Source organism: Nipponia nippon, unplaced genomic scaffold (assembly GCF_047370975.1).
Source record: "Nipponia nippon isolate SJK-2023a ecotype South Korea unplaced genomic scaffold, ASM4737097v1 scaffold_10, whole genome shotgun sequence".
In the NCBI taxonomy this organism is placed as follows: domain Eukaryota; kingdom Metazoa; phylum Chordata; class Aves; order Pelecaniformes; family Threskiornithidae; genus Nipponia; species Nipponia nippon.
The window spans coordinates 20,945,110-20,969,664 of record NW_028262291.1 but is presented as its reverse complement, the minus strand read 5'-3'; the positions used below and the strand labels follow the sequence as shown (position 1 = coordinate 20,969,664).

General features: G+C 39.5%; 1 protein-coding gene across 2 annotated transcripts; it reads left to right on the top strand.

The window, feature by feature from the left end:
• The first annotated feature begins 283 nt into the window (after nucleotides 1–283).
• Nucleotides 284–23,113, top strand: CHKA (choline kinase alpha). Of its 2 annotated transcripts, none has more exons than XM_087745891.1 (12): nucleotides 284–479; nucleotides 5,057–5,168; nucleotides 12,231–12,284; nucleotides 16,394–16,507; nucleotides 17,136–17,269; nucleotides 17,551–17,655; nucleotides 18,030–18,088; nucleotides 18,953–19,040; nucleotides 19,971–20,079; nucleotides 20,560–20,666; nucleotides 21,007–21,088; nucleotides 21,870–23,113. In XM_087745891.1, the coding sequence occupies exons 2-12, from the start codon at nucleotides 5,073–5,075 to the stop codon at nucleotides 21,927–21,929; spliced, it is 1,008 nt and encodes a 335-aa protein (XP_087602017.1). In that variant the 5' UTR covers nucleotides 284–479; nucleotides 5,057–5,072; the 3' UTR covers nucleotides 21,930–23,113. The 2 variants fall into 2 exon arrangements, with proteins under 2 accessions (XP_087602017.1, XP_087602015.1); XM_087745889.1 differs by having other exon boundaries at nucleotides 284–922.
• The last annotated feature ends 1,442 nt before the right edge of the window (nucleotides 23,114–24,555 follow it).

Genomic DNA, 24,555 nt, shown 5'->3' with positions numbered 1-24,555 from the left:
GGGGCCCGAGGGGATCTAACGGGGCGGGCCCGCAGGCAGGGGGCGGGGGCCGGGGCCGGCGACCGCGCCGCCACCGCCGTGGGGAGCGGGGGGCGGGGTCACCTTCCGCTGCGCCCCCCACCCCGAGCTGCGCGCGCCAGTCACCCGGACAACGGCCAATCGGCGTGCTCCGCGCCCGCCCCTCGCGCACAGGGGCGGCCGCGACGGCGCGAGCCAGCGCGTCGTGCTCCTTCGCGCACCAATCACCAGGCGCTCCGGGAGCTGGGAGAAGGCGCGCGCGCTCCTCGCGCTCGCTCGCAGCTTCTCCCCCTCCCCGCCCCCGCTCCAGGCCGCAGCCGGCGGCCGTGAGCCAATCAGGACAGAGGGGAGAAGCGTGAGGCGAGCGGGCCCGCGTGCCGCGCAGCCTATAAAAGGGGGGGCCGGGACCGAGCCCCCGGCTCACTCGCCGCTGGCGCTGAGGGCGGAAGGACGCACGCGAGGTGAGAGAGCGAGAGCGCGTGAGCTGTCGCGCCCGCCCGCCCTTCGTCCTAACGGCCGCCGCGCCCCCTCCCCGCTGCCGTCGCCCTCTCGCCCGCCCGCCTCACGCTATGAAGACCAAGTTCTGTAACGGCGAGACCGACCCTTCCCCGCTCGGGCTCCTCCTCGGCTGCAGCTCCGGCGGGGGCGGCGGCGTCCTCCCCGCCGCCGGGCAGCCCCCCTCGCCGCTAGCTCACGCCGACCCTGAGGGGAAAGACCCCGTCGCGGCGGGCAGAGGCGGGGGCGCCACGACCCCGCCTTCCGCGCTGCTGCTGCCGCCGCCACCTGAGGAGGAGCCGCCGATTGACCCCCGAACGCGGCGCAAGGCGTATCTATGGTGCAAGGAGTTCCTGCCCGGGGCCTGGCGGGGGCTGCGGGAGGAGCAGCTGCGCATCAGCCCCATCAGGTCAGCGCTGAGGAGGGCGGGGGTGGTTGTTCCCTCTGGGGAGGGGGCGGGGCCGGCTGCTCGCTGGGAGTCCGAGCCGCTTCCTGGCGCGAGAGCTGAGGGTCTCCCGCTTGTATTTTCTTTCTTTGTTTAAAAAAAAAAAATCCTTCCTAAATTTGCTTTTCTGGGCAGAGGAGAGCACGCTCGCTGCCGCGTGGCGAGCAACTGCGCATCCGCCTCCCGCATTCACTCTGGGACGGCGCGGGCATCCCCGCTCCGCGCACCGGCGTGGGGGGTGCGGCTGGCAGCGGCGCAAGGCCGGCTGGACCCGCCGCCTCGGCGCGGGCGGTCTCGCCCGGGGGGAGGCGGGAGGCCCTGGGTTCGTTGCGTCAGCACCACCCCCCACCCCCCACCCCTCCTCCGCCCAGGAGAGGGTGGTGGTGCAAGGCGGCTGGTACTGCAGCGCGGCGGCGGCGCCTCGGCCCTGAGCCGGGTGAGGGGCCCCGCACCTTGACGGTGAAAGTGATGGAGCTGGTAGAAACCGTTGCACTGAGTACGGAGCTCTCTCCTGAGAAAAAAGTGCCTTTTTTGGCGTGGCCCTGAGCGCTCTGAAATTCAGAAGTTCGGAGGGAAATGCGGTGTATCGCTGATGCGATTCATCTTTTAGCATATATAGTTACAAGTACTTGTGACTCAGCACGTTGGCAGCAGAAATATGTAAATTGGGGATGTTCTAGAAGCCATATGTGATGTGTTTGAGATCCTTGCCTTCTTTGCGGAATTATAGTCTCTTTTTTGCACTGGTCCTGTATGCTTGTTAAACCAGTGTAAGTTCAGAGTTTCATTTTTACAGACTGCTTGTCTAAGTGTCTTAGTGCTTGATCATTCTACCTGATCAAACGTAGAGTCGCATATGGTTGCAAAGGATATGGTTGTCAGCTTCTCCCCTCGAGTCCTGAGTTTGCTTTCCTAGTGTTTCTACTTTTGTTGGTACACAAAATACAGGCAAATCTACCCCCAGTTAGCTGAGAGAGCATAAACTGTTGACAAAGCTCTGATATATAAAAGTATAATCAAAATGCATCATGCTCATTTCTAAATGTATTTTAAAAGCCTTATTAAAAATGAGCAACTCATCAAAAGCCAGTGCAGATAGTATTTGTATTTTTAGATCATTTCTCCTCACTTGGCATGATCATAATAAGTTTATGAATGGAGAAGATTTTTAGAAGGCTGATACTGTTCCTAGACAGTAGACTAGTATGGTAAGATGTCTGTAATCTGACTTGCTTAATTCTGTTTTCATCCTTATTAGTGGGTACTGCTGACTTTAGTACTTACTTTCTAAAGCCTTAGGTTTTAGCACAGCTATTCTTGCATTTCTTGAAAACTTCCCCTCTGAGATACCACTTCAAAATGGCTTGATGGTTTCTGGATTGGGAGGAAGAGAGGATGGGCTGAAACTTAAGAATGATGTGTAAAACCATGCTAATTAGCAGTTGCATTTATTTTGGCAAAAGTCTTTTCACCACTTTTATCTGTGGAGAATGCGGCATCATATTGGTTTGCTGATTCTAGTTTCACAAAAGTCAAGCACTCAGTGTGCATTCTCCAGTGTGTCTGTCAGTGTTGCCATTTTGACTGCATTAGTGCAAATCACGTTTGTGAACACGTGTTAGGTACTTGGTATCATGGGATGAAGGGATCCAGTCCATATTGTTTGAGAGCAAAAAAATAAATTCGCATCTAATCAGAATGCAAGTATCTGAGCACATCTAACTGCTGTGGCTGTGATTTGGGGAAAGCAATGGGAAGCTTTGAAAATAGGTGACCCTTCTGGAAGGGCTTACCTTTAAGTAATTTGTAGCAGTAGACTAAGTGGTAGCTTTATTTGTATGAGTGATATTATGAGTGATATACTTTTGACCCTTAAACAAGCTGCTGAGTCTGTTGACCTTTCAGGAGGAACAATACCTTTTATTAGACTCCTATATGGATTTCCTTGATTAGAGGTAACTTTAAGTCTTGAGTGCGTAAAACTATAGTGAAACTTCTGTTTAATGGAGTTTAGCCTCAGTAAGACACTCCTATTTGTCTGGAGAGGTATAAAAAGAAGAGTTTCTGGGCTTTCATGCACCGTATGTGGGCTGAGCATACTTCAAATAAGTACTGTTTGTACAGGATTTTGATGAGCTCTAGTCTGGTATTTTTTGTAAAGTGGGTTTCAATGTGTTTAGTTCTTCTATTTAAGTATTGATATTTTCACCAAAGTCTACATCAGAGGCTTAGAAAAGGTGGCAAAAGTTTTTCAAAAAAACTGTCTAGTGCAGTTTAAATGAAGCCAGAAATGTAGTTGGTATAACTAGCCCATGTTCTGATTGCATCTGAATAGTCTGGCTTTGCTCTTCATTTGATACCCTTTCCATCTGCCTGTTTTTTCTACCTGTTCACCTTCATGGTTCAAAGTTACTTCATACCTCTTGTCTCTAAACATCCTTTTTTGGATGCCTGCCAAGCCACCTGGTTCTCTTCTGTCTTCTTTCTTGAGCATATTGTGCAGCTGCTGTTTCACCTTATTTTCTTGAGATTTTTTTATTCCTTCTTAGTTGTTGACTTTGGGTACGTAGGCCAGCCCTTCTTCTCTGTATCGTCTCCCAGTAAATACATACAGGTCATCTACTTCTTGGTAGCCTTTTTCTCCAGAAGCTCTTTACTACTTCCCCACTGTGTTGTAAGAGAACCCAGAAAAATATTTGAAAAAGCATTGAGAGGAGTGTCAGGTTAGGACTAAGAACTGCATTTTAGCCACTGCATTTTGCATCTGCCATGGCTTCCTGGAATCAAAGCTCACTGCAAGGTAATATTAAATACGTAGGGTTTGGGTGTTACAAAAAACTGCATTACTTTGTGAAGGAAATGACGACATGACAGATTTAAATTCTAGAGTTACTGCAGTAAGTTATGTAGCATGCTACAAGTAAAATTACTTACTTTTTAAATCTGTGCTACCTCATCCTTTTACTGCCAGCTGCTGTATTTGGATTGTATTTGTTCTTGAAAGTTCTTTCTTTAATGGTGAGACAGACAAGTTTTTTCAGTAGACCTGATTTGGATTTCTGTTTTGCAAGTAAACTAGAAGTTTCAGTACTTTTTCCTCTTACAGTAGAGGAAGAAGTAATAGGGAAAATCTATTGCAGAAGGGAAATTTGAAAACTTCTTAATGAATATATTGATAATAAAGAGGATGCAAAAAGGCAATGTAGTAAAGAAAATGTGGGTTGAGTAGACTGGTGTTCGTAGTGGGCTACTAGAAATCAAGAAACTTAGCTTCTCTAATCTAGTATCTATCTAGCTTGATAAACCTGTAGAAAACAAATGCTGTCACTTTTTCCTATAAGAACACTGTTGTGAAACAGTAATTATATGAAAAGCCAGCATGCTTGTATGACCCCTGAATGATTGAAGCACAGGACTCCCTAGTTTGTGTCTTACCTGATAAGATTCTGAGGGTGACTTTAGTTTTGACTCATGTCATGAGTACATGACCAATTCCTTTAAAATAAAGAACTGCTTTAATTGTAAATTTCAAAACCGAAAATGAGTCCCTAAGAATGATAGCATAAGTAAGACTTCAATCTGCAATGCTGTAGCACAGGTATTCAGGTTAAATCTTTGTAGCTAATCTTTGTAGCTGCCATGCCAGTGATACCAGCTCTTAATTCAAACTTAGGGTTTTATACTCACTGCATGGTTTTAAGCTTATTTGGCTGTCTTCTTGCTAGTTTGTGCAACCAAGTATATCTGACAAGACTCCAGCATCACTTTCTAGAAGTCCTGAAAATAATTAAGTTAACAAAAGTCTACATCTTCTCTTAATTGCCTGTTGCATTTTACGTCAGTTTGTTCATAGCTCAAGCTGTAGTTTGGATCGATAAATATTGCTGGTGAACTATACATTAAGAAGCATGAAGCTGCCATTTTTTTTATTGAAGCCTTGTATGTTATGAGTTATTGGTACTGTTGGGAAATTGTTTCTCGTGTTAGAGTTGGTCAGTTAATCATACTAAAAGGATGATTAGTGCATCTCTGATTCGTAGGAAATGAAACATGTATGCTCATCCAAGTTAGCTGATAAACGTACCTTTCTCTTGATAGAGGTGGCCTCAGCAACATGCTGTTTCAGTGCTCGCTGCCAGATACCATTGAGACAGTTGCAGATGAACCACGGAAAGTTCTCCTGCGCTTATATGGTGCAATTCTGCAGATGGTGAGTACGTAGAGTGCTTTGGGAGTGGGAGGGTTTCTGTAGCTTAATTGTAATGTGTGTGGAGATCTTAATTTGTGACACACTGCCAGTGTGTGCTGCTTTATCCTTTTGGGAATGTGTTTCAGTGGTAGTGGGGTAGATTGCTAGCTTAAAGCAGTTTTCTTCATAGTTTGTTATTGCCTAGAATTTACGCTCCTTTCTATACAGATCCTGACTGGCGTGTATCAGCTGAAGGCTCATTTGCTGTCCGTTTGATCAGTAATGTTTTGTTTATGGTGTTAAGTTTGGACTGTGGTGTTTCAGAAAAGCTATTAAAGTTTGCTTCTGTACAGTAGGACTTTGGCATAACTAGCAAGATTACAAGAGACTAAACTGCTTAATTTTAATCTTGGTAGCATTTAGGAATCTCTGAGATTAAGGTTGAAATTTTTGTCACACTTGTACAGTGCTCAAGCATTCTATTAGATCTCATGGGTAATTGTGTTGCTGGAAAATCTGATCTATAGTGTTAGAATAAAAATGAAGCACAAACATCAATACCGTACAGCCATCTCATTCCAAAACATGCTTTCCTAAATGTGTGATATGCCTTGTAGCTGGCATAGAAGCTTAACCAGATGTTTGTCAAACTCTTCTAATGTTACTTTTCTTTTATTTGGTTAGTAAAATGTAAATAGTATTGAAATTTGTCAAACCTTAAGAGAAGCAGTTGGCAAATCTGTTTCAAATTGTAAGGTTTACAATCAAGAATATTTTGTAAAGGTGATCTCTTCTAAAGCTTACAGGCTGTTACTGTAGGACTGTACAGCAGATCTTCTCTTACCCATCTCTGCTAGACACTTGATTATATATGTAAATAAATAATCATAACATAAGTGTTTAACCTTATGAAAAACTGCAGCTTCATAAAATTACATTTGGATGTTGGCAATTGTTTCTATTTGACTTAGAGGGTTTGGTTTTAGTATCCATTAATTTGATATTTTCCAGTACTCAGTCACTTGCTTTGAGTAACTGATCCAATATCTGCAGGAGATTGACTGTTCCTGAAATTTCGGCCCATTCTTCCTGCTTCTGCTGCCTTCACCAAACTTACTATTAAAAAATCTCATTGGATACTGTCACTTAACTGGCTTTAAAGTGTTCTTTCAATATACTATGTGAGGTGTTAACTTTCCCGTGGTAGCAAACTTTACCAGAAATATGTAAAAGATTCCAGTGGTTTGAAATAGCGTGAAATGCTTGGCTACATCACCGTATGTGTGTTGGGAAAGTTAAACTGTTAAACAAGAAAAGCGTGTAGAAGTTAATTGAAGCTTAAATAGTCTTTCCTTTAGTTTAAGAGAAACCAAAAACAAAGTGAAAAAAATGGTGGTGAAAAACTTTGTTTTCAAAATGACTCCTAAGGTTGATGCTAAGAATTTTTTTCAGAATTATTAATGGCTTTAATGTAATGCTGACTTAATATATAGAAGGCTTGAGTAGGAACGTGGGCTGTAAAACTGCTGTAGTGGTAGAACTTCTGTTGCCCAAGAGCTGTGAAGAAATATGGCCTTTCCCTTATATTTCAAAGGAAAAGTAAAGTAGGCTAGAATTTGGTTGCCCTCTTCCCTCACGTTTTTTTTAACTTGCCTTTTCTGTGCCCCTATCCACTGAAGAAATCAAAACAAAATTTTGGGCTCTAAAATCAGAACTAATTCGGTTTGAAAATTGAAAGTGTGTTCATAACTTTCTAACCTTTCTACTCTTGGTGTTGAAGGATCTTTTGAGATGTCTAACTTCCTTTATTTCCATAGTGGCAGTGAAATGACTGCTCTTGTTGGTGCAGTTCACTAAAGGTTAAGTAAGCAGAGAAAGTCCCAAGGTAAAACTTTCAGATTGCATTGAGGTTCACAATTTTTGTCAACAAACATTTGTCTCTTCCAGCCCCTCTACCTTAAATGCAAGTTAAAATATAAGCAAACTGTTTTATTGGGGTATTTTGAAAACCTCTCTTAGGATTCTTATGAATTTCTGGGTGGCAATAAGCAGAATCTTCTGACAAGCCTGTTAAGAGGGAGTAATTTGATATTTTTTTAGTAATGTTGCATAAGTTTAAAGCCCTATAGAAATTGAGGGACACTGCTTGAGTGTTGAGACTTTACGCTAAAATGACTTAATTGAGACTTAATTCTCAATGACTTAATTGTAACTGCCACTGGGTATTAGTAGTTACCACTTGTTTGTTTGAGCTTTTGTAGCATGTTTTAACTCTCGTCCATTTTACTTTCTGTTGAAATTAGAGCACAAAATAGTGATAATATCAGCTCTTGTTATCCCTTTACTGTAAATACTATAGATCTATAGCAATCTGCACCAAATTCTTGTATATATAGAAGACGAGGTTAAGTTAAAATTTTGAATAGAAGTGAAAAATAGATACCTGATACTAAGGTAAGAATGAATGACACTGGCACCATAATTCTTTGAGCCACCTTTTAAAGGAACCTTTTTTGCAGTTTGAAAATAGCCCCAGTTTGCTTATTATGAATCTTGGAAGACACAAATGTCAGTACATGAAACTCATCCAATACAAACCATGCCAGTTGGCTAAAGCTGCCACACAGGGAAGGCTTTGTGCCTTCCTCTGTCATAGCTGATATGTTTAAGCCAATTTTTTGTGTGCATGACTGTTTTGGGGGGAGTTGGGGGGAGATGAACTGAGCTGGCTCGGCCATTATTATGGATGGTTGCACTGGCATGGATGTTTAAAAATCAAGGACTTCTCTTGAGTATATCCTTGAGCAGAACTTTTTTTTTAAGGCAAGTATTTGTGCTTGTGACAGGTTAAAGTACTAACCACATTAAAACTCAAATGTTTGAGGCACAATGCAGATATGTTCTACATTGAAAAAAGGGAATGTCTTACTCTGCTTCACTTATTCTTGCTCCAGCTTAGTTGCTAAATTTAAAGGGGAGCATTGAAAGTAAAACTTCCTCATGACAAAATGTCTTTAACTGAAACAAAAGGTTATCCAGCAATATGCCATTTAATGTCCAGAGTTTAAGATTGGATTTCATATGCAGATCACTGTAGTGTTTCTACTTAAACTCAGAACAACCAAAACTTCCCATGTCTTAGAAATGCTGATAGGATTTCAACACAAGATAGCATCAACAAAAAAAAGAAGCTCAAATTAAGGTGAATTTCTTTGAAGTTCGCCTATCAAAAGGTAACTTGGGGATTGATTCCCATTTTCTTACACATGTCAAAAGAACCTTGAACTCTGATTCACTGTGGCTCTGTTACTTTGTGACAGCCAAAACAGAATCTTGTATATAAATGAGGAAAAACAAACCAGTATATGTAATGTTTCTCTCTGGTCTCTCAATTTCTACGTGAGCAGATGCCAAATAAGTATAAATGGTTGCCACAGTTCTGTGGTAAATCTTTTTCCATACCTGCCTTGCTGCCTTTTATTTTTTGTAACTAAATAAAATGCAGACTGCTGTGTAACTGTAATTATCAACGTCTTCTGTGGTTGTTGGTGTCCATGTCTGTTTGTAGCATGGAGTAACTACAAATCCCTGGCACTGGCAGACGGCTTGAAAGAAACCAAGCACCTCTTATGGGGATATATTTGTGTTGGGTGGAGTTAAGGGTATTATGGGGGTAATGTACCACTTTAGTTGTATATGCATGTGTTCTCTGCTGCAGGCTTGCCCATGCGATCGTGCCTAGAGCACTCTGGTTTCCAGGTGACAGACACGATTCACGGTATAGTATGAGATCTCTGAAGTTGGAGCATTCTCTACAGCTTTCATTTTCTTTAGTACTGGATTTCATTGTTTAAAAATAAGGCTTAAGTAGCACCAGCTACTGTCTGTGCATCTGAATGTTTACAGCAATAACAAAATATCAAAGTACTGCCCCTTCCTTTCCTCTGCTCCCTCATAAGAGAATGGTAACTTGAAATGAAGAGGATTAGAGATGTCTTTGTGGCTTTTGTAGGTCTTGAACTGGGAATTATTCTTCACATGCTAGATTCTAGGACTTCAACAAATTAGTCTTCAGGTCTGGCAGGGATCAGTGATCAACAGCAGATTTTAGAAGCAGAGATTGTTACTGCTGAATCTAAAACTGTTTGTGTTCCCATACCCTGAAGTTCAAATCAATGTCTTCCAACAGCTTCTAGAATTAAGAAAAGCTTCCCCTGCATAGGTTGCCTCTAACCTCTCAGGCAGTTTCTTGCAGTATTGTAATTCCTAGGGGTTTGTCTAAATCAAAATGTTGCAGTATTTTGAAGTCTTAAACTACTAAAGCTGAGTAAACTCAGAAAAATTGAGTTATAATGCAAGATTTACATTTGTGGGCAGAGCTAAGAGTTATTTGGGGGGGAAAAAAAGTTGCAAGTTTCTCCTCTATACAGAATTGTTCTGCCAAGCATCACTTAGGATTTTTGATACAGAACTCATCTTCCAGATACAAGGGAAATAAATTTGGGGCATTAGGGAGAAAATTATGAAGAACTCGATTTTCTGTGTCAAACTGCCAGATGTATAAGCATTGTCTGGTCATCTGATCACAGATCAGATAATGTGCAATGACTCCCATTCTAGGACTTTCATCTTGTACCTGAAGCTTCCTGCTTTAAAATCAATTTACATGATCACAAAGTAGAATCTATAACAACTTCTGTTGTCTCTGCATATAGCTGTCCTCACTAAAACTGTAGTGAGCTTTCTTAATCTGCTTTGCGAATAAACCTTCCCACAATAAAAGAAGCACTGAACAAAATTTAAAGAAATATTAAAGATGTAAAACACATGTCCATTTCTAGTTAATATTTCCATATAGAGAGAGTGATTAAAAACCGCCAGCAGTTATTCAATCATTCCTTTATTTGGGTAATTAAAATCTCCTCATTGCTGTTGAAGTAAATAGCTCCCACAGTTGGACATAAGTTGGAGTGAGCTATTAGAGTTTATGGAAAAACTGAAGTTGTGGTTGGTTTAGCCAAGAACACACGAGCTAAATATGTAGATCAAATACTTCATGGTATGAGATGTTTCACTTTGAACCACTGTTCTCATAGGTGATTGTGCAGTCAGAAAACAATCAAATCCTACCACTTTGACATCTGTTGAACTCTTAGAGTTAAACTCTTAAACTTCTGTTACATAAAATTGCATACCACTTACTTCATTCTCCTTCACCACATGTACTGGAGACTTTCCTAATTCTAGGCTGAGTACATGGCCACTTGTGAAGACTGATCCTCTCCAAGCTCCCATTCATATTTGCAAGTTATTTACAAATTACTTTGTGTTCATTCTCCTGTGGACACTAATGCTCCATGCTGAGGGAACAGAAAAGAGGAAGGGATGCTGCAGAAGTCTCCTTTTCTGATGACTCTGCAGTACACATCCCTAACTGTCTCTTTCTAATGGCACAGTAGATGCCATTAGGCTATCTCCAACACTAATTTGAGGTGGACTCTTAGAACTGGCTAGCTCTTTATACAGTATGACTTCTGGAAAGTGGATGCCAATTCAGGTTCTAGGGAAAAGCCTAATCTGCTTACCTTCTGATGAACTGAACCATTCTGAGAGCACCATTAATCAGGAAAGACTCCTGGATGGTGAGTAACTTTCTGACTGTTCAAGAAAAATCTGTAAGATGCAAGAGTGGTATTGATGTAGGACATGCTTGTTCAGAGAAGCCCTCTGTAAATGACTTAATGCTATTGAGTAGTTATGCATTTAGCTTTAGTGATTATGTTTTGACTTTAATTTCCTTGAAAGGAATATAAACTAATAGTAGTTTTCATATTGTCTTGTTTTAAACTTATTATCCTAGTGGAATGGGAAGTACTTGCTGAAAGACCATCGATTCATGTTAACTATACTTACTTCTTCTATAGCTTCTGAAATACTGTAACTGCATAGCTTGTGTAAATCATTAGCTTGTTGTATTGTACTTAAGGCAGCTGGTGTTGCTTAACTGTATTCCATTAAGTTCATATTTCCACCCTTGTTTTGGACATAGAGCTTTGGAACAGAAAGGTATGCACACGGTTCTATGAATCAAATGGTTTTTTTGTTCAGAAGGTGAAGATGCAGGCTACCTTTATGGGCCTCTAAAGCTAGTCTGGTTTAAACAGTCAACGGTGGAATTGCAACATAAATAGCAGCCACAAACTGTCACTAATTCTAAGCAAATATTTGCTTTCTCTTCTCCTTACTTTCAAGCCCTTTAAAGGACAAGGTTTTTATTACATCTTGAATTTTAAATGTGCAGCTCTATTAAAAGCATGTGCCATTGAGGGTTCAGTTGCTGAGGGTATGGTTTGATACTCTGAAACTGCTTTATAATGACTGTTAACAATCCTAGCACAATACATTATGCATGGAATTTGTTAAAGTTTTGCTAATATACTGCAGTTCTTACTGAGTCTTCTTTAGTTTACGTGGGCAGTTCATTTGAAGAAAAATCTTGGATTTGCACAGCCAGTGGTACATTGTACATATATCCTAGACAGCGTACTGTAAATAAGGAAATTCTAGTCACAAGAAATTTGGAAAATAAGGTAATAGAAAAAAGCAAGTGTTTTGCAAGCTTCATAACATGCCTCTTCTAATAATCCTTCTAAGGCTTCTATGCAATCTCTGTAATACATCTCTTAAGTGCTTTAGCTGCAAGAAGAATTACCATCCCAGCTGTCATGCAGAGAGACTTAATTTTCTCTTAATTAAAAATGTTCCTCTAAGCTTATGATACATTGAAATCTTGTTTTGAAATACTGGGAAACAATAAAAACATACCTGAGCATCAGGTCTCAGGCTATTTACAGGAATGGCTTGGTCTCAGTGGCACATCCTTTTGCAAGATTTTGGAATTGTTGGAATAGTGTGGTGGGCAGAGGTCAGATGGATACTAGTGCTGTAGCTGTCACAGATCAAGACAGTGTTGAGACATCTAGTTAACTGTAGCTGACACTTCTACTCCCTTTGTTCTGGTGGTTGCAGGTTAATCATGTTAAATTTCATCTTCTCATTGTGTTTGCTTTTTCTCATTCATAGAGGTCCTGTAATAAAGGAGAGTCTGTACAGTCTCAGAAGGAAAATGACTTGCAAGTAAGTAATTAAATTTGCTTATTTCACAGAATATTCTAGATGATAGAGAAATGTGGTGATCCTGCTTGTTCTAAACCAGTAGTTATTCCACCTGCTGTCTGGGCTGTGTTTCTAGAAATGTAAACAGTAATGAAGAAAAAGAAATCTATTTGCTCGTAGAGGTAACATTATAATGTGTCTGTACATGGTTTGGAAAGATTTAAGCATCCCACATTAACAAGAAATACCCTCCCCCCAATTCTACCCAAAATGGCTTCTTACCATTTCTAACATTGGTATCGGTACAGCTGATAATACTAGGCTCTTCTTTCTTTAGTAGAGGAAGATCAGTACCTTGCTTTACCTAATCCCTATTTTATAATAGATTGATGAACTCTTCTGAGGAAAGTATATGGAGCTGCAGGGAACTTCTTGAACACAAGGTGTTTCTGATTAGCATTGTGCTTGGATCATATGTGTTCTGCAAACTTTAAAGTTCTTGCATTTGGAACCATTTCTGCTCATGAAGCATAATGTTTAGCTGAGTGTAATTTTTCATAAAGTCATCTGAACAGAATTTGGTAATTTAGATTTCTACCCTGGCCGTATTTTTTTCGGTAAGGGATAACATTGCAGCATGTTAGCCAGATGCTTTGCTTATTATGTACTGCTATCATTTTTCAGCTCTGTAATGGTTTTGGCAGTGATTAGGGAGAAGTACCTTTTATTTGTTTGATAAGTGCTGCTTTTCTCCCCTTGTATTTTCTGCCTTCTGGGAATGCCATCTGAAACAGTTCAAACATTTGGGTTTTTTTGTAGTGAGTTGAAACTGGTTTTAAAATTTTTGTTGTTGAATGACTGCTTTTGAAGTTTTGTTGAACTTCCAGTTAAGTTTACTGGAACAGCTTCAGTCAGTTGAACCAAGACTGAACTGAAAAATGTACTGGTTTGATTCCTCAGTTTTCTTCAGAGATTAAAAAATGGAGGTGGGTTGATTTCTCCCCCACCCAAATCCAGTAAAAAAATTCCTAAAGTTATAAAAGAAAACAAAAATCCAAACAAGCCCCACCCTGGTGCCAGCAGCTCATAAGAAGTTTTGCAGTACAGGAAGTGAAGCTTTGAACTTCAGAACTGTCTTCATTTGTTGCCTGAAAATAGTGATTCTGTGCTGGTGTGTTATTGTTTTCTGCTATTAATCTCATAGTGCTGGAACTTCACTGTTGGATTAGTGTACTCAAGAATTCCTGTCAGGATGGATTTGTTAATTTTCTTGAGTCTAGGTAAAAACTGTAGGTAGGTTTGATCAGAGGAGTTAATGTCATTCTTCGGAGAGAAGAAAAGCCTCTGGGTAATTCCAAAGTGTTCTGGATCACTAGGAAAAGCATTGTAGCTGTTCTGAGCTGCCTGGTGTTTGACAACTGTGACTAGAGATGGGTTAGTCTTCTGTCAGCTCATAAGGTCTTTTAACAGGGATTGTCTATGTTTTACCTTGGTTTTGCTATAGTTAGGGGTAATTTTCCTCAAAATATTACTATTTTGTGTGTTTTATAGTGAGCTTTTTCTTGAAGCAAGAATAAAGCAGAAGCTTCAGTTCCAACTAACGTATAGAAAGGCTTTTGATCTCTTCTTGCCTGACTGGGAGTTGTGTACGGGAAAAGTCTTGTAAAGAGTGTTTATAATTCTTAAGTTTGAAATGCAACATTCAGCTCTAAGTATTCACTTAAAAGTGTGAGTGGTCAAATCTTCTCCAGAAGCTTGTTTTAAATACAAGTGCTTATGGTTACATCAGTTTGAAACTGATTAAAATTGAGAGCTTCAGAGCTTAAAACAACAGGTTGTTGTCTTGCCAGCATAAGTATATTGTAAAGTATTTGAAGGCATTGAGATACATAATTTACTTAGTTATAATGCTTGATCCTTTAAAAAAGTCATCAGGTGAACATTTAACTGAAGGCTTAGATACCTAGATTTGTTCAGTGTCCATATGAAGTATGCTGTAGAATTTTCTAATGTCCTTTAGTCGTTTATTTCCACACCTATACTTGACAGTAGTGTGTGTAGTGGAGACTTGGTAAAAGGTCCATCAGGTGTTATGGAGGAGAAGCCTTTGTGCCTGAGATACGATGGTATTATTCTAGAGCTCTCATTGGACTTCTTCTCAAGTGACCATTCTGTTACAGTAGAGGAAGTTCTTCTGGTGCTCTAAACTTTTTTGTCTTTTAAGAGACAGGCACCAGAATATTCTTATACTGCTGCTTTTAGATAATATTTACCCGTACTTTTTAATCTTGAAGCAGATCTTTCATGGAGAGATGCAGCCACCCTTGTTAACACTGCTGATACAGAAGTTTACAAACTTGCAATCGTGTAGTTGTGGATTACCTGAAGGTTCTAAATTTTTAAGCATGTCTTAAAAGACTAGGGCTAGGCAGACATGTGGCAGAAGTAACCCAGAAGTGCACTGTTGAGTAATTGGAGATTTCACTATTTCTGTTTCTCACTTCTGATGCATTAAGCATTAATGAAGAACATTTCTTTGGCACTTGCTGTTATCCAAGTATCATGAGTTCTTTTTTCAGTAAGATGTGAAAACAAGGAACTGACATCTTAATGGGAACAGCCAACAGGATTGCTGTAATCAGACTTTTAAAACACCCTGGTGTTGTACCAGGCACGGACAAATTCAATATCGATTAATAATGGAGTAGACATTCAGTAACCTGTTTCTAATTTGCTTTTTGCTGCTTGGCATTAGGCTTCAGAACTGAAGAATTCAGATCTGTGGTGGTGAGGACATGTGAAATGATTAAAAGTACATATTTTTGGTGCATTAGTTCTGCTTTGAGGAATTGAGATGGAAAAACAGTGGAGGACATGGATGCAATACATTCATATGCAAATCATAAACTCTCAATATTCTTGGTGACTCTTCATTGACATTATACTTCAGAACATAGTTACGTGAGTCTTTCCTACACTTCAATATGAAATGCTAGAATTTCTTGAGAAGATGCCAGAATAATAGTGTGGGCCAGTAATAAAAATAATTTATCAACAGAACTGCCTGGAGTGTACTCAGGAGTGGAACTTCTATAGAAAGAGTTATTTACTGTCTGAGACTGCAGTAACTACAGTAATGCAAAAGGCTCTGTAGTCCAAAATATCTGAGAGCTTTCTTAATTTTGTGCTCTTAAGTGTCATGGGTCAGACTTTGAGTGGCTCAAAAGTAGGGAAAGGCTTAGCAGACCTCTAGGATTTGAGTACAGCTGGATTCTGGTTAACATAATTGATGGAAGTTGTGATTTATACTGTGGCTTCTGTGTTTACTTACAGCTAATCTTACCCATCAAGAAAGCTATAATTCAGTGATGTGAAAAATGTCTTGAAAATACAGTTAAAATTTCTACTAATTTTTAAACAGTTATATTAAAAAGCTGTCTGCTTGTGATTGTTATGGACTGAGTTTATTGATGTAAGGAAAACCTTGAAGTTATTGAAACTTGAGGTATGTTTCGAGGTAGAAGAGGAAGAATGTTTATTCACACACACATGCTCCTTAGCAGGAGTTTAAATTATTATCTCTTTGGGGGGAGAGAAAAAAAAGGAGAGAAGACCTAAAATAAGCTTAACAGAAACAAATCCTAAGTCATTCTTCTAAGTGAAAAACCAGTTAGTTCAGTCGTTCACTTCATTCACTTGCATAGTTAAAATGTCCTTTTGTGGGGCAGTGTTCCAGAGTATGTTAAAATAGCCAGGGATAATATTTATAGTTCCTGTTCTGTGCTTCAGTAGGATAAACTCCTTCAGGAAATGAATCTGTGGAGTTCCCACAGGTTAGGGAAGAGAGTGTGTTTTGGTTTTTGCATAGTTTTCCTTTGACCTGGCCCACCAACAGTACTTGTTAAGTAATACAGATTTTCCTTCCCAGCTTTAACTTGAAAGTAAAATATTTGTATTGCTCCTATGCTAACCATGAGTTGTTAATAGTCAAGAAACTTTGGTTAGTAAAATGTTGAGTCTTCTTTTTAAAGCTAACCCTAGAATTTCTCACTTTGTAGCAGTTTAGCTATTGTGCACACCTAAGTTCATTTCTGTGCAAGCACCAACTAATGCTTTAATTTTTTTTGTAGGGGGCAGAAGCCATGGTTCTGGAAAGTGTTATGTTTGCCATTCTTGCAGAGAGAGCTCTTGGCCCAAAGCTGTATGGAATCTTTCCACAAGGGCGACTGGAGGAATTCATTCCCGTAAGTCCTGTTCATGATTAGTTAGTGGGCTGCTGGTGGCTGTTTTAATTGATCATGACAAGAAGGTCTCTGGGCTGCCCAGAAAAGCAGGGATGTGGGAATGGAATACTTGGCAGCCTGTAGTAATTGCTAGCTGTAATTTGATATAGTTATAGTGGGTGTTGGAGAGCCCAATTATAGCTCTTGCCAAGGAGAGATATCTAAAAACTCTTCAGCTGTAGCAGAGACTAATAAATGAAGATAAAAAGCCTGTTAAATACCAAACATAGCATTGGAAGCTATGGAGTAACACTTCCCTTTAACAGCAACAAGAGCAGATGGTTTTGATGTTCTTAAATATTTATACCCAATCTACTTTGAAGATATTCTTAGTGTGAGATGTGATGTTTCCCAGGTCTTGATTTAGAAGAGAATTGATGAAGTCATAAGTCAGCTAGGCTGGCTAACTTGGCTTTTCCAAAGACAGCAATTTTGTAAGTTCATTTGGGATGAAAAAAGTGTATTCTTTGAGTACTATGCTAGTATTTTATACTATACTATATAGAGACTCATGCTAGTGTTTGTAATTAATCATACTTTTGTAATTAATTAATTAACTGTATTTCAAGAATACTATATTTCATTACAGAGCAGGAAACTAAGTACTGAAGAGCTAAGCTTACCTGACATATCTGCTGAAATAGCTGAGAAGATGGCTAGATTTCATGGCATGAAAATGCCATTTAATAAAGAACCTAAGTGGCTTTTTGGAACGATGGAAAAGTAAGTTATGCAATACTTCAAAGTATGGAAAAAAGGTGACCTGTTGTAATTTTGAAAAGCAGATAATTCTTCCTGAATGCCTGAGAGCACAAGCTCTCACTGTACCCAGAAACTGTTTCATAGTTACTTGAAGAACTTAAATTACCTTGAAGAATAGTAACATTTTCATTAGTAACTCTTGTTTTAAACTTTCTTGTTTTTAGTTTAAATGGTATCTTAGTATGGGAGGACTAATGTACTTATTGTCACAAATGCTGTACTATTGTCTCTGTTTTTACCAGATATCTAAATCAAGTGCTGAGGATTAAATTTACCAGAGAATCCAGAACTAGAAAACTGAACAAACTCCTCAGTTACAATCTCCCCCAGGAAATGAAAAATCTAAGGTAGGCTTATTTTGTCTACCACTATCTTCCAATTTGCAGAGTTTCAGTATGAATTTGTATACTTGTTCAAATACATTATACAGTATAATACCCTATATTCGTTTTACTTTACAAGTTGGGGATTGCTTTTGGTTCTAACCAAACTGAGTCTCATATGACTACAAACTGATACGATCAATTGCTGATCTGACTTGCTGATCAGTGAAGTCAAACTTCATTGTCCTGATCGATCTTGGCCTCCTAATTGAGAAAATAGGGTCTTGCTAGAAATGAATAGCGCTTTAAATTCTTACAACAAAATACATTCTTTACTTGGAAGTGGAGCTGGACTTAGTGATTTGTTACTTAAAAGATGCTATATTGCTGTTTTCTAGAGCTATGCTGGAAGCTACTTCATCACCAGTCGTATTTTGCCACAATGACTGTCAAGAAGGTAAGCTGCTAATATTTCATGACCTTGTTCAATGATATATTATTAAGCTGTGGTCACCTGTTTGCTTTCTGAGAGGTAGTCATGTTATCAAGGTACTGCTCTGGCAGCTGACCTGAAACAGCAGCCTGTGCACGCCCAGTGTGCAACACTTGCAAAGCAAAGTACATTGGCTTCAACAGTCCTTCTGGCTCATTAAGAGAAGGTCTAGTATCATAACTGGATTAGGCCAAGCATGTACACATGTTCTGTTAGTACAGGTCAGTTGATGATTGGAGCCTTGGGTGTTTTCTGTTAAGACCATACCTTTCTTAGCTGTCTGCAATATACGTGATCAGATAAAGCAATCTCCCTGTTATAAAGGAACAGGTTGAGCTTTTCTATAGGTACTGGTTGTGGCACATATTGGAATAGCAAAGTGATCAGTCTGGCTTTCAAGCTGCTGAAAAGCAATTCCTGTCCCAAGTGTTGTGTGATCAATGATAGGGCTATGCAGGTATGACAGATGCTGCATAATTTAGATCTCAAGCTGTGGAAAGAAACAATGCAGGAAGGGCTGCTGAGGCTGACAGTGTCACCTGACTTAGCTGCAAGCTAAACACTGGAGAAGCAGGACCCTTGGGAGAACAAATCTATCTCTACCTGTACAGAAGAAAACTTTCTTGCTTTCAGCTTTACAAGGTTCATAGTATATATCTCAATGAGCTGGTATACAGCCAGTGCAACTTGGCTTTTCCTATCGTTCTGCTGCGCAGATCTAAGGGATAACTGGGATTAGCTGAGCGATGTTTCTTAAGATAGGGTATTGCTTTTCTGTAATTTTCCTGTGACTTTATTGAATAAGCTGTATTATCTTAAAATTTTCAGGTAATGTCTTGCTTCTGGAAGGCAGAGAGAATTCAGAAAACCAAAAGCTGATGCTCATTGACTTTGAATACAGCAGCTATAATTACCGGTAAATCACTATTTTCTATTCAGCAGGAAGGTGTGTTACTTTCTACATGATACAGTGAGAGCAAGTGCTGTACTGCTGATTGTCTGTCTATTCTAGTGAATTGTGTTCTGCTCTATTAGTGGTGGACAGCAAACATAACTAGTCAAAACGCCTCTGGTCCCGATGGCGTTGAGTATAGGCATACAGCAGAGCCAAAGCTGTTGGAGCTCATTGGTTGTCCAGATTTAGAGGGCCTGTTTGTGCACAAATGGCTTCTTGCTTGCATGTCAAAATTTCTTTCTAGTGGGGAGATGAGGAAAATGGTAGGTTGTGTGTGTCCATATGTATGTAGGGCAGGTTTGCTTTGCATTTTTTCTTCAGTCCTTTCAAATGGCTTTCTCATGTGCAGATGAGAGTAATCCTAGGTTTTTCACTACACGGTTACACAAAATGCTATCTGTTATTACCTCAGTCATCTAGTACCTGTGTTTAAGGATGACCTAAGTGTGTGGAGTCATTGGGATCATTAAACATTAGCATAGCTGGAACATAATGGAACCCTGAACTCCAATAATGTAAAAGTGGGATATGTTAAATACTTCGACCTCTTGCCTGCAATAATGCTAACATTAGAGATGCATATGACTTTGTGCTGAGATGTAGTGCATACTCAAGTATTTTAACTGTCTCCATTGGTATAAATCTTGGTAGCAAACTGTAGTATTTTCATGTAGCTAGTAGCTTTCATTCTTAATTGCCTGTCTTTACTAATCGATTTTAATAACTTGCAAAAAAGTTGTGTTCTAATCATCAATTCTCTACCTCCTTTAGCAAAACTTCAGTAAGTTCTAAGTACCCTTGTGCTTTTAAACTTGATTTTAGGTTTGCTTAAGCAAAAACAGATTGCCAGTATGCAAATATTGAGGTACTCAGTCTTTGTCTCTTTTTCAGAGGATTTGACATTGGAAATCACTTCTGTGAATGGATGTATGATTACACGTATGAGAAGTACCCATTCTTCAAAGCTAGTGTTCTTAAATATCCTTCAAAGAAGCAACAGGTAGGCATATAAGACACCATTAATAAAATGCCAGTGCCCACAGTCTTCATATCTTAATTCTCTTTTTCAGTTCTGTTTTGGGCTTACTCTGTCCCAAGACCTTTCCTCTAGGACTTCCTTAAATACAACGCTTTCTGTAATCCTGACTACCTTTGCTTTAAAAATCATAGAAACTTCATAATAGCTGTTCAGGATAGACTATTTACTGTGTGTCATGTAGCTATCCACCACAAAAAGTCCCGTAGTTGTAGACTGCGGGTGTGAAAGTAGTTGGCAGTAGTAAAATGTCCTAATATTATGGCTTTTCTTAAACCAGGCTTCTGAGCAATTAGTAGAACCACCATTAATCTTAAAGCTAACTCCAGCACTGTTGATGTTTTTGGAAAAAATAAATGACAACTTATTAAAAGGCCTGCCTAGTTCTGAAAGAAGCAAATATGTCTTGAGACAGAGTTGTAACTTTGTTTACTTGCCTTCCAGCTTCATTTTATCTCCAGTTACTTGTCTGCATTCCATGATGGCTTTGAAAATCTGAGCAATGAAGAGAAGTCCAAACTAGAAGAAGAAGTGTTGGTAGAAGTTAACAGGTAACTTGTCTTTCACAACGGTATCTTGAAACTTCCACTGTGACACCTATACTTGTATACCTCACTAAGTGGAGAAACTTCACTAAGAGGGATTCTAAGCTCTTTATATGTGGTAAAGAAAAATCTGTCTACTGTAATCTTTAGATATGTGGTGTACAGTATTAGTGGAGTGAACAAAATACTACTCCATCAGGAAGCTAATGGAATTATTTTTATAATGTCATACTTGAAGAAAAGGTGTGGACATCCCCAAACTAGGGAATGCTATTCTAACAGGATATTGAAGTAAGGTGTTGTGACTTATCTGGGTATTTCAATAAACATAGCCTTGTAATTTCAGGTTTGCCCTTGCATCGCACTTCTTCTGGGGTCTGTGGTCTATTATACAAGCAAAGATCTCATCCATTGAGTTTGGTTACCTGGTAAGTTATTTAATCATAGTTTCATGTAACTAAAAATGTATACTTGTGGTACATTATCAGAAAGTAAATGAAATGGCTTCTCACAGCAACTAGTATCTTCTAAGTGGAGTAAAACTTCTTAAAATCAATGTGTTACTAGTTTGTGCTCTTTCCTTCTGAATGTAAAGAACATCTAAGATCATAAACTTCAGAAATTCTTCCCATTGTTGCATATGTGTCAGGCCTTGCAGTGGGATGATGCCTTGCAGTGAAGTATTCTTCTGCAGTAAGGGATCCCATGCAAGAGGGAAGCTAGCTTACAGTAAATGTGAATTTGGAAATTGAGTAGTCAAAGTGCATGTGTAACAACATGTTGATATTCGGTGTGCAACAATATCAATGCCAGGTAGCTTGTTGTGCTTGAGAAATGGATAAGTCTAACTCCTGATACATGTTTAGTGTACTGTAAAGTGATACAACATCCAGGGACATTGAATATCCTGTGGGAAGTGTTGCAGAAGCCATCCTTCTTAGTGAAATCCTGACCTTTTTAGTTCCTGTTTTTTTCTGACATGCTGGCAGCAGCTAATAGTGTTAGAGTTGAAATAAGATTGGAGGAAATTTTAAGAGGCCAGAATGCCTCTGGGAGAGATTATCCTTCCCAGATAGAGCTAATTAATGCATTGAGATGATGGATTAGGAAGGTAACACAGTTAATACCTTCATTATGCTTTCCTATCCCAAATAAGAAAACTCAGTAGTGTTTACTGTATTGAGTACTGAATGTCCCTTATTTCTCCAGGAATATGCATTATCCAGATTTGATGCATACTTTGATCAGAAGAAGAAGCTGAAGGTGTGAATGTGGGAGGAGTGGCCTGTTGGTTACTGTACGAAAAGGGCAGCTGGACAGAACTTAAACTGTGCTTAGGCTACTGTATCTCTAACGAAGGTGTCACTGAATTCCAGTTCCTTGGAACGCAGGTGTACAGTACTGAAGACTGTATAAAAATGACTTGTTTACAGTTTCGTAAATACTTGGAATGAGATTGGGAGGCAAAAGTAAAATACAACAGTGCAATATCTTTAAACCTTTTTGATCTAGAAGGTATTTTATATTATGGGAGAAGCTTACAATTACGTGTCAATACCATGTGCATCAGAACAAACAGTGTTACTGTGAGTACATTTTCGGGGGGGGTGTTGGCATTATGATTTATGTTGTAAGCAGAACAGTTGTAAAAGATGATTCGTTGTAGACACTGCCTCTTAATGAGAAGGAGAAGTGAAGGAGACAACTGTTTAACTGTGAAGTATGCTTAAAATCTTACTGTGAGATTAGGTTCAACATGCCCCATGAACACTATCTTCAAAGCTGCTGATCTGTTACACCACTTTAACCATAAAGCAACTAAACACATTGAAGCAGTATGCTTTAAAGTGTTACCTACATATACATGAATGTTTCTCTTAAGCTGGTGTGCCTGTGAAGTATGAATGAACTTTGAACTGGACATTCTGAAGGAGTTTGTCTTGAACTGTTCATTCCATGTCCTTCAAGAACATGCTTTAGCCCAGCCTGGTTGTCTCTTAAAATGCTGTGTCCTGCACAGGGGGTTCTGTGGGCTGGCAGCACTGGGAAGAGTGCCTTGAATTGCTCTAGCAACTCCCCAGATAACTGGATTGGGATTGGCAATACTTGTAATTGGAGCCCATCTTTCTTCTTGTGTTGCCACAGTATATGGCTGTAAGAAATAGTAAAGCCAAAGACTGTGGAGAACACTTCAGGAAATTGCTGTTCTGCCTCTCCAATGCTTAGGTGGCTTGGGAGGTGCGTTTCTTGCACCTTCAATTTTCATCATGTTCCAGCAATTCAGTAAAGTGGAGCATCTTGTGGGGAACAATAATGTGTATATTGAAACTTGAGTATAATCTGTGTAAATGTCATCTAAAGATTTCTTTGGATTTTTGGGAGCTTGTTTATTTTGAGTGTTATTTGTTTGTGCTTTCTAACACATTATTATAAATAATAAACTTCTAAGTCTACCCTTTCACTTGTATAGCAAATACTGTTTCAAGCAGCTGAAAAAATGTGCAGCATTTCATGTACTGTATAGCATAACTTGTAAAAGCTGTCATTTTATTCTCTAGTATAGAGAATCATTTTCCATACACTCAATTATTAATACTTTATAATAAATATAAAGCACTTAAGAATATCAACTATGATGTTTTTAAGTCTTTGTTATATCTGCAGGATAAATAGATGCTGTTTCTGGCCTTAATCTGTGCTGGAAGTACTTGCTTGCTTGCTTTCAAAGGCAGACTAATTTAAGCTTTAGGCTCAATGCTGTGGGATATGCCTTCTACTTAAATGTGTCTTTAGCATTTTTTTGTATAACTGAATACTAACAGAAAGCATGGGGAAGAAAGGTGGTTACAGTAAGTGATGAAAAGTAGACTGAAGTTCAGTTTATAAAGTCTATAGTTTTAGAGGTGGGAAAAGGTTTAGGTTTAAGCACGTTACTGTATCTGTCCTGTTAACTACCCTAAAAACAAAAGTAAAAGTTACCAGCATATATTGAGTTTTACTTGCACACCAGATGAAGTATTTGTAGTATGAATAGCCAGGTAACTTCTCTAGGTTATTGAAGGCTTAATTTAACAGGTACTATTGCACACGGTAAACCCAGTGGGAAGGGCAGCAGTAATGAAAGGGGTGGAAACAAACAGTTTAGAATGATGCTTTGCAGCTAGCTGAAAAGAACTGACATGTAATAGGTGTCTTGATTCTGTAGGAAGCCATGTTTTGTATTCCAAGGGTAAATTCAAGTTTTCCAGAAGCCCATGGAGACTGTCCTCTGACTCATCCATTGTATTTCATGCTTCTCAGAACCAAAAAGAGGAGATTCAGTCACAGTAGCACTAACTGTAATAAAAGGTTGCATCAGAGGTGAAGCCTTTTCTTAGAGTTGAGATGGCTCTTGTCAAATTCCGAGAGGAAACTAAACTATGAAGTTCCCTGGCAAGACTGCTTCAGGTAAGTCTCAGAACTGGAATTGTACTCCAGCATTATTACTGTGACTTCTGAGGGTAAGGGGAAGGAAAGGCCCTGAAGGAAAGCAAAGGATGTTGCATCTTGTGCCTTTTGTAATGTAAATTTGTTTTAAAGAGGGTGGGATTTCCTCAGGTGTTGTGTGGTAGGCTTAGTGGGGACACAGGTAAGTCAAAACTAGTGAGCAGAGAGCAATGCTTAGGCTCTTTCTGGTATGGGGTTGTTTGGTTTTTTTTGTAGATTTGCCTATGAAGGGCATGTTCTTGAAGTTTTCTTTGAGAACTTGCAGTAGACAAACAGGAACTGGAACACAGTCTTCTCTTACTCAGTCACTGAATGTTAAAACTGACTTATAAGCTGACCAAGCAGCTACTTAAATGTATTGGCCCTTCTGTAATGGGACATTGTCTTGTGATGCCATATTCATAAGACT